Below are 10,249 nucleotides of genomic sequence, written 5' to 3' on the forward strand. Positions count from 1 at the left end.
CATGCATGATTATTCTAGATGGGAAACCACATTTAGTATGTTGTGATGATGCTCAGGGAATGAATGTTAAGTAATTTTAAAAAAAGTTGCAGGAGAAAAAAATAAAACAGTAAAACTGTTCGTATCGAAATTTTTAAAAAATTCATATTTGATGACTGCAGTAAGCTATATAGCCCCAGCTGGGTACTACTTTATAATATGTTCATTCTACTCACTGAGATTTATGCCTAAAGTCAGACTTGGGTTCATGTATAGGTATATATCAGCTGTGCTAGCTATTTGATATATTTAGACTAATTAAGTTCATTAGCAAATCAATTAAATGGAGGAGGGAGGCATAGAAAGCAACCATGGATACCAGAGGCAATGTGGGAGGAGGGTGGGACATGGCAGAGGGTGAGGGATAGGGAATCAAGGATGGCAAAACAAAAAACAAAGTATACAAGACATAAAAATTGGAAAATTATTTGCTGATAACATGTATGTTGATGTGCTTGATTGAGCCAATACACAGTGTATTTTGGATGGAAAATTCATCTGTATGCTGTAATGATGTATAGTGAATTAATGTAAAAAATAAATTTAAAGAGAAAAAAGAATAAATCACATGTAGTAAGAGTATGTATTATTCTATGAAACATTTGTTTTTGTCATATGAATATGTCTATAGTTATATATAAAGATATGCAAATATAGGTACTGGATCATGCTGTGAAATATATTTCTGACTTTAGGTCACAGCCAAACCATTTGACAGCACCAAGCGGCTTAGAGCAGATGTTATTTTGTTTTTCATTTAATTCTATCTAGTGACAGTCCTTTGGTCTCAGAATGGTTCTGCTCTCACTAGGGAGTATAAGAGAGGGCAGGAGAAAGGCTAATGCCAGGAAGACTTCATGGAAGACAGAGAGATTGAACTGGGTGGATTTAGGGACACAGAAAGAAGGGGAAAATGTAATCCTGACAGGGAGAACTGACAGAGGGGCGGATAATAAGTAGAGAACATTTGTTAAACATTTATGTGCCAAGCATTGTTCTAAGTACTTGTATGGATTCATTTAAGTCTCACTAAAAATCTTATGAAACAGATACTATTAAAAGTTTCATTTAATAGATAATATTAAGTAATCTGACCAAGGTCACAAAGTGATAAAGTTGGGATTTGAACTCAGGTAGTCTCTATGTTCTTAACTACCACCCTGCACTGTCCTGTCCTGCCACTAGAGGCAGAGTAGGTGACCAGGAAACAGAGAGAGCCTAGGCCAGAAGGTAACTGACAAAAGAGGGCTTGGAATACCAGATTAAAAGTCCCAGTAATAAGTTCTACTCTCACCTCCAGAAAGGAGATCTCGTTCTTCCCTCACAGCCTCTGGCTCCAGATATAAGGCCTCTAGGGTTGGGGGCAGGAAGCCTAAACACCAAGTGTGGGTGCCTGTTTGAGGCAAGAAGCAAGGAAGGAGGAAAGGAGAAGGTTCTCTCTCTCATTCAAACATGTTACCAAAGGAAAAATAGCAAATGGTTCCTGGAGCTTCTGTCGTCAAGTCCAAATGTCCCATATGTGCCAAGTCTTGAAATCAGCCATTTGGGTTCCTGGGATGAGGGTCTCCTCTGGAGAAGAGTTTGTTGCTAGATCAGCTCTCCTCCTTTACCCCTCTGCCTATTGGCCCACCATTTGAGCCAGGGCTTGAGCCATGTGGTGCAGGCTTTTTCGGCAGAGCTTCTCGCAGGTACCCATTTGCTCTTCATTTGGACTGCAGCGGCCTGGAAAAACAAAGCTCTGAGAAAGGACGAGGGCAGGATGGAGAGTGCTTGGGAAGGTCACTCCCAGCCAGGATTCTTCCGTCCTCCATTCATTTAATCCAGTCCCATCCCCAGAGTCTGGGCAGCCTCTCCAGCCCCTCTTCTCTGAGACAGCTTCGTTTTTCATCTTGGCCTAAGGCCTTGGCAATATGGAGAGATGATGAATTCTCAGTGTTCTCTTGTTTTTTTTTTCAGTCTTAATGTTCTGATGATTCTAGCTATGTAAGCCACAGTAATACCCAGTGACAGATACCTTCCAGGTAAGCAGTTCCTGACAATTTAATGTAATGACAGTAATGAAAATAGTTAACATTTATTGGGAGCTTAGTATATGCCTGGCACTGTGCTAAGCACTTTATTGCTTTACTATTTCATTTGCTCCTTACAAAAATCCTATGAGGTAGGCACTAATATTGCTCCCATTTAAAAATGAGCAGAAAACAGAGGCAGAGAGGTGAAGTGATTAATTGAGAATCAAGTAGCTATACAATGGTTGGGCTACCACTGTAGCTCAGGGCCCTATCATCTAATGCCTGTTTCTGCAGTAGACCCTAAAAGGAAGAGCTTTGGTTCTAAATTTAGACTTGGACATGTGGGATAATATTAGTTCCTAATTCCGGGTCAGATGATGGCACAGTAGTTAAACATGACACTCTGTGAGGTTGACCCACATAGGAGACCTCCTGAGTGTACTGGGCAGCACACATGTGCCCATGATTCAGGGTTGGCTAAAGCTAGAGGTGTATTGATGCATCATGACCCTGTTGGGGTGCTTCCTCTCTGTCTCTGTCTGTCTTTCTGTCTCTAACTCTCTTGCTCCTGGAAAAAATGGCAGAGGGTGAGAAATAGGTGGAAAATATATATATGAAACTAGAAATGGAAAATTATTGATCATAACATGTATGATTAAGCCACTGTGCAGCATATTCAGGATGGGAAATCACATTTTGTATGCTGTGACAATGCTCAATGAATTAATGTAAATTAATTCATTAAAAACAAAAAAAATTTAAAAAAAGAAAATGAGAAAAATGGAAACTTATGGATCAGCCTCCAATAAAATGATCTTGGGAAGCTTAATAAAAAGTAATTCATTTTTAAAAAAGAAAAAAAACTTAATTTTTTTTTGGAGAGGTTTTTGCTATAGGGTGTGTGCGCTCGCCAGACAGACAGAGCGAGACATAGAGACAGAGAGCGAGAAATCAACCCCCAGGGGGGATGGTCATGCTGCAATCCCTTCTCCTCCATTCTCCTCTCAGATCTTGGGCATGCATGCACACGCGCCCGGCGCGAGTTTTAAGCCACCAGGTCCAGGACGCGAACCGCGGTCGACTACGTGGGAGTCCAGTGACATAGCCATTACGCTAACTGCTGGTTCCCAAGAAAAAAAAATTTTTGAGAGAGATTTTTGCTATAGGGTGTGTGCACTCAATGGAGACACAAAGAGATAGAAAGTGAGACATCACCTCCCGGGGGTGATGGCCATACTGCAATCCCTTCTCCACCATTCTTCTCTCAGGATTTTGGGCATGCACATATATGCGCCCAGTGTGAGTTTTAAGCTGCTGGGTCTGGGACTTGAACAGTGGTCAAGTACATGGGAGTCTAGCAATGTAACCATTATGCCATCTGCTGGTTCCGATAAAACAAGCTTTTAAAAAGTAGTTTCTACCTTAAAGGGTAAGAATGCTTAAAACCTGACACGTATTTAGTACTCAGTATTCCTTGGCTGTTACCATTATTATAATTACTCATTATCACTCTCTATCATGGAGTATATTATAGTAATTCATAGTATAGACTTTGGAAGAAGGTCTTGGTTGAAATCCCTACTCAGTAGTTTACCATCTAGGTGACCTTGGGTAAGTTAATCAATCTCTCTGAGCCTCAGTTTCCTGGGGATGGATTTAAGGATGAAATGCAATACTGTAGGTAAACTGTTGTTGGTTCTTTCTGGTTCACTTTCAGGTATCTTCTGTATGCTTGATCATATTTGGCTTCCTGAAACGCAGCTGTTGTCCTGCTTATCCACCTGCATTGGCAACCCCTGACTGATGGTTCCCTATACCTTCAACCTCCTTTTGGCTTCACCCACTTCTCATCATTTCCAGCAGTCTAATTACTACACTGTCTCTGCACATGATCATCTCCATCCTCTCCCCACCCTCACTCAAGAATAAAATATCTTGGGAACCAGCAGTTAGCGTAATGGCTATGTCGCTGGACTCCCACGTAGTCGACCATGGTTCGCATCCCAGACCCGGTGGCTTAAAACTCACGCTGGGCGCGTGTGTGTGTGCCCAAGATCCCGAGAGGAGAATGAGGAGAAGGGATTGCGACGTGACCATCCCCTCTGGGGGGTGATTTCTCGCTTTCTGTCTCTATGTCTCTCTCTGTCTGTCTGGCGAGCACACGCGCCCTATAGTAAAAACCTCTCGAAAAAAAAAAAAAGAATAAAATATCTTCTCTCCTCTATGACAGGGATTTTTATTTTTTTGGCTAGAAGGCATGTTGCTCACCAGAGAGAGACAGAGAGACATAGAAAGAGAAGAGGGAGAAAGCACCCTCTATGGGACATAGTCACACTACAATTCCTTCTCCATATCTTCCTCTTTTTGAGATTTTGGGCTTGTGCACATATGCCCCCAGCATATTTCTCAAGCTGCTGGGTCCAGGACTCTAACTGCAGAGTCGGCCCCGTGGGATCCAGCTCCCTTAACCACCAGGCCATAGAACCAGTCCACCTATGACATGAATTCTACATCTTCCTTCCAAGTCCTCCTTGAAACCAACACTTAACTTCAGGTAGCCTCCAAGCCATAACATATGCCTCCTTCTATGGACCTCTCATATGAGCTCCCCTCCTTTTAACCTTTTCAGCTACATTTTCAGGTACAAAACAAGCCTCTTTATTGAGGTGACCTTGGGAGAGGCTGTAGCTTAGTCCTGTCTCCTCCCTCCTATCAGCTCCTGCCACAGAGGCACTCATTCCATATGAATAGAATGGAATGGTATTTGATACAGAGTAGTTGGTCTATTAAGACTAACAACTTTAGCTGGGCCATGGGGCTCTGGGCTGAGGTGGCTAACAACCATACAAGTGGCATGGGACAGGAAGGAATTCTTTGTAAGTATTTTGACCTTGTAAGAAAGACTTTCAAGATTCCAGAAGATGGCAATTGTAGAGGTAGGTGTTGATTTTGCTAAGACAGCTCGGAAACAAGGCAGGTCAGGAATAGGAAAGGGCATAGCAGAGATCCTTGGGGGAAAGAGCATAAGAATTCTTTCCCTCTTTTTTATTCCCAGCTACCTCCTCTATTGACAGGACATTGCCAAGCATGATTAAAATTTCAATCCCAGCCCGTAGGCCTCTCTTCTCTCCTGATTTCAGCCTTGGCCTAGACCAGCAACCTTAATAATGTGGTCTAAATACCTCCTAAGATTCAGGAGATTCAGTCAAAATTACTGTCATGATAACTAAGACATTATTTGTCTTTTTCTTAGTGTTGACATCTGCACTGAAAGAACAAAAGCAATGGTGAGTGAAAGTGCAGGCATCTTAGCAGGGATCGAGGCAGTGGTACCGCACTGTACTCACGTAATTCTTCCTCAGCAGTGTATTTCTGATGGTAGAAATGTCTTCACTGAAGAATGTCTCAATGAAACAGTAAAAATTAATTTTTTTTTCAGTATCAACCTTTTGAGTATGTCTTTTTGATAATCTGTATGACAAATTAGAGAGAAAACATGCATAAAGCATTTCTACTACATACTGAAGTTGTGAGGAAAAGCACTTATATAATAGAATTGCAAAATAAATTAGCCATTTTTTTTAGAGAGATTTTTAATATAGGGCACGTGCACTTGCTGGAGAGACAGAAAGCGAGAAATCACCCCCCACAGGGGATGGCCACACTGCACTCCCTCCTCCTCCATTCTCCTCTTGGTATATTTGGCATGCAGGCACACATGCCCTGCATGAGTTTTTTTTTTTTTTAAGAATTATTTTATTTAACTTTCTTTCTTTCTTTCTTTTCTTTCTTCTTTCTCCTTCCTTCCTTTCTTCCTTCCTTCTTTCTTCTTTTCTTTTCTTTTCTTTTCTTTTCTTTTCTTTTCTTTTCTTTTCTTTTCTTTTCTTTTCTTTTCTTTTCTTTTCTTTTCTTTTCTTTTCTTTTCTTTTCTTTTCTTTTCTTTTCTTTTCTTTTCTTTTCTTTTCTTTTCTTTTCTTTTCTTTTCTTTTCTTTTCTTTTCTTTTCTTTTCTTTTCTCCCACATTAACCAGCACAATATCTGCCGCCTGCACCCTGCCCCATCCCCCACTGTGAGTTTTAAACTAACATGTCCGGGACTTGAACTATGGTCAACTATGTGGAAGTCCAGCAATATAACCATTATGTCATCTGCTGATCCCAAATTAGCCAATTTTTATGAAACACTTTTTTTTTTTAACTTGGAAGAATAACTGACAGGCAAACTATAGTTATTCAAATTTGGATATTCGGGCAGTGTTTGTTGGAAATGAACAAAATAATGTTACCTCAAGAACAATTGATAGGGAACCAGTACGTGGGGTGGTGGTTAAAGGTGTTGGATTCCCTCATGGCCGACCACGGTTCAAGTCCTTGACGTGGCAGCTTGCTCTCTCACTTTCTCTCTCTCTCTCTCTGTCTGATCAAACTGAAAAATAATAATAATAGTAATAAATAAAGTTAAATAAAATAATTTTTTAAAAAAGAACAATTGATAGTATTTGTTGTCAATGCAAAAATTCAAACCTTCAAGTAAAAAGGACAACATTGGAAAACCAGTATCTACTACCATGAGTTTAAGAGTTTCCCAATACTGTGGCCAGGAGGTGGTATAGTGGTTAAGGGGCTAAGCTCCCACATGGTTGCCCATGGTTCAAGTCCTAGGCCTGGTGGTTTGAAATCACACCAAGTGTGTGTGCATGTCTGTCCAAAGTCCCAGGAGGAGAAAAGATTGTGGCATGGCCATCTACTGTGGGGGATGATCTCTTGTTTTCCCTCTCACTGTCTCTGTCTCTCTCCAGCAAGCACACGAGCCCTATGGCATAAAAAAGTTTCCTAGTACCATTAAAACCTTTCTGATAGAATTAGTAGTGACATTAATGAACATGAGTTTTTAAAATATTATATAATCAAAATGAGTCGACACCTAGAAGATCTGTATAACTGGGTGGACCAATATTTTCCAGATGACAAATGCTTGATGTTACAAAATCGTGCATGAATAACAGATCCATTCAAAGTGCAAGATAGACCAATGGATTTTAATGTAGCAGACTTCAAAAAATTCATTGATATGATTTCAGATTCCACATTGCAAACAAACACTAAGGAACACTTGTGAAGTTTAGGTGGAGTTATTAAGAAGGATCCCCTCATAATGTATTAGCTTTTTATTGCTGCCATAACAAATTACTACAAACTTAATATAACACCTATGTATTATCTAATCAGAAGTCCAGATGGATTCACCTGTGTTCTCTGCTTAGGGTCTCACAAGGCTGAAGTCAGTTTGTCAGTTGGGCTAGACCCATATCTAAAAAATCTGGGGAAAAATTCCCTTCCAAGCTTACTTGGGTCATTAACAGATTCCAGTTCCTTCAGGATGTAGGTCTGAGGTCTCTGTTGTCTTGCTGGCTATTATCCAAAGACTGCTCTCTGCTTCTAGAGCTGTCCACATTCCTTCTCACATGGGCTCCCTCCATTTTCTTTTTCTTTCTTTCTTTCTTTTTCTTTCTTTCTTTCTTTCTTTCTTTCTTTCTTTCTTTCTTTCTTTCTTTTCTCTTTCCTTCTCTTTCTTTCATTATTATCATAACCTTGTTTATATTACATTGAATCACATATAACTTTACAGTGTATTACATTTCTTTTTCCAGAAGGAATACCATGCATAACAGTAAATACAAAGACATTAAAATCCCCATCATCATTATCAAATAGCTTTTCATTATTTTTTTCCATATTATTATTATTCCAATTAGTTTTTTAAACATTCAATCACTATCATTTTCCTTGTAAGAAGACTTTACCCAACATGGAATACTTCTCAGATCAGTCCAGTTGAGAATACTATACATATAATCCATCTTTTTTCTTTTTTAAAAAATAATTTATTTACTTAATGTAATTTATTATTATTATTTGTAAAAAGGTCATTTTTTTCTTTAGGAAAATATAATTTTTTCCATAAATATGTTATTTTTTTATCATGTAAGTTTATAAGTGTGATTTTAAGTTAATAGTTTAGGGATGTGTCAGTTTTAATTTCTCATATGTGTCTTAACAGATATAGCCTATAGAAATGAAAGCTCTTTGGAGTTCTCAATATTTTAAAAACCAGTATTTTTATTTATTTATTTTTTAATTTGCATACATATCTTTTTATTATTCTATGTGAAAAAATGTGGAAGAATACACATAATTTACTCTTGGTGTTCAGCTCCATGAATTTTGAAAAATGCATAGAGTTATGTAACAATCATTAGAGTTCTAATACCTAAAATAATTTCTTCCTTTTCTTTTTTTCTCTCTCTTTTTTTTTTTGGAGAGGTTTTTGCTACAGCATGCATGCGCTCGCCAGAAAGATAGAGAGACAAAAAGCAAGAAATCATCCCCCAGGTGGAATGGCCATGCTGCAATCCTTTCTCTTCCACTCTCCTCTCAGGATCTCAGGCATGCACGCATACGTGCCCAGTGTGAGTTTAAGCCACCGGGTCTGGGACTCGAACCACAGTCAACTACATGGGAGTCCAACGACATAGCCATTATGCCAACTGCTGATCCCACCTAAAATAATTTCTGTGTGCCACATCATTGTAGTCAATTTCTTTCCCCATCATAGCTTCTAGAAACCACTAATCTGTTCTCCATTCCTATAGTTTTGTATTTTTTTTTCAGGTTTTTGCCATAGGTCACATGCATTTGCTGGAAAGAGATAGTTAGAGACAGAGAGAGGGAAAGTGAGAAATCACCCTCCCAGAAGGGTTGGTCACACCACAATCCATTCCCCTCCATTCTCTCAGGATTTGGGGCATGCACAAACATCACTTCACCCAAAATGATTTTCTTTTTTTAATTAAATTTTTTTCCTTACATTCAACCACTGTATATTTTTACAGCATACAGTGAATTTTCCCAGCATGAATACACTGCATATTAGACCAGTCAGAGATGTTACTGTACATATTATCATCAACAGATAATTTTCCTTTTTTTTTTTTTGGAGAGGTTTTCACTATAGGGTGCATGCGCTTGCCGGACAGACAGACAGAGACCTAGAGGCAGAAAGCGAGAAATCACCCCCCAGGGGGGATGGTCACGCCGCAATCCCTTCTCCTCCATTCTCCTCTTGGGATCTTGGGCACGCACGCACATGCGCCCAGCGTGAGTTCTAAGCCACTGGGTCCGGGACGTGAACCGCGGTCGACTACGTGGGAGTCCAGTGACATAGCCATTATGCTAACTGCTGGTTCCCTAATTTTCCATTTTTGTGTCCGATATGTTTTTTTTTTCCTTGATTCCCTCTCTCCTACACTCTCCCATTGTCCACCCTCCTCGCACACTGTCTCTAGTATTCACAGTTGCCCTTTGTGGTTTTATACTTTCCAACCTTTCAGTTTCTGCCATAGTGGGCAGATATTCGGTATATATTAAGTGGGGTCATATGGTATTTCTCTTTCATGGTCTGGCTTGCTTCATTTAGTATTAAGACTTCCATATTCATCCACTTTCTATCAAATGCCAGGGTCTTGGTTTTTATGGCTGAGAAATATTCCATAGAGTATATGTGCCACATTTTTTTCTATCCATTCATCTATTCTTGGACATTTGAGTTGATTCTGTCTTACTAGTTGTCGATAATGCTGCAATGAACATGGATGTGCAAGTGTTTTACTGACTGAGTGTATTTCTATCATTTGGGTAGACATCCAGAAGTGGAATTGCTAGATTATATGGTAGTTCTATTTTTCAGTCTTTGAGGAACCTCCATATTGTTCTCCACGATGGGTGTGCTAATTTATATTCTCATCAACAGTATAGGAGGGTTCCTTTTTCCCCAAACCCTCACCAAACTTAGCTAATCTTAGCCATTCTGACTGGGGTTAGGTAGTATCTTTCTTTTTTTTTTTCTTTAAATTTTTTTTACATTAATTCACTGTACATCATTACAGCATACAAATGAATTTTCCATCCAAAATACACTGTATATTGGCTCAATCAAGCACATCAACATGCATGTTATCAGCAAATAATTTTCCATTTCTTATGTCTTGTAAACTCTGTTTTTTCATTTTACCATGTTTGATTCCCTATCCCTCACCCTCTGCCATGTCCCACCCTCCTCCCACATTGCCTCTGGTATCCATGGTTGCTTTCTATGCCTTTCCCCCCATTTAATTGATTTGCTAATGAACTTAGTCTAAA

General features: G+C 39.4%; 1 protein-coding gene across 1 annotated transcript in view; it reads right to left on the reverse strand.

The window, feature by feature from the left end:
• Positions 1-10,249, reverse strand: part of RIPPLY1 (ripply transcriptional repressor 1) — a 27,794-nt gene that overhangs the window by 11,375 nt on the left and 6,170 nt on the right. The window contains exons 2-3 of the mRNA XM_014593065.2: positions 5,267-5,318; positions 1,670-1,777 (exon numbers count right to left, since the gene is read on the reverse strand). Of these exons, the coding sequence (XP_014448551.2) occupies positions 1,670-1,777; positions 5,267-5,318 (160 nt within the window). The remainder of the gene's footprint in view (positions 1-1,669; positions 1,778-5,266; positions 5,319-10,249) is intronic.

This window comes from Tupaia chinensis, unplaced genomic scaffold (assembly GCF_000334495.1).
Source record: "Tupaia chinensis unplaced genomic scaffold, TupChi_1.0 Scaffold139696_1, whole genome shotgun sequence".
NCBI lineage: Eukaryota > Metazoa > Chordata > Mammalia > Scandentia > Tupaiidae > Tupaia > Tupaia belangeri.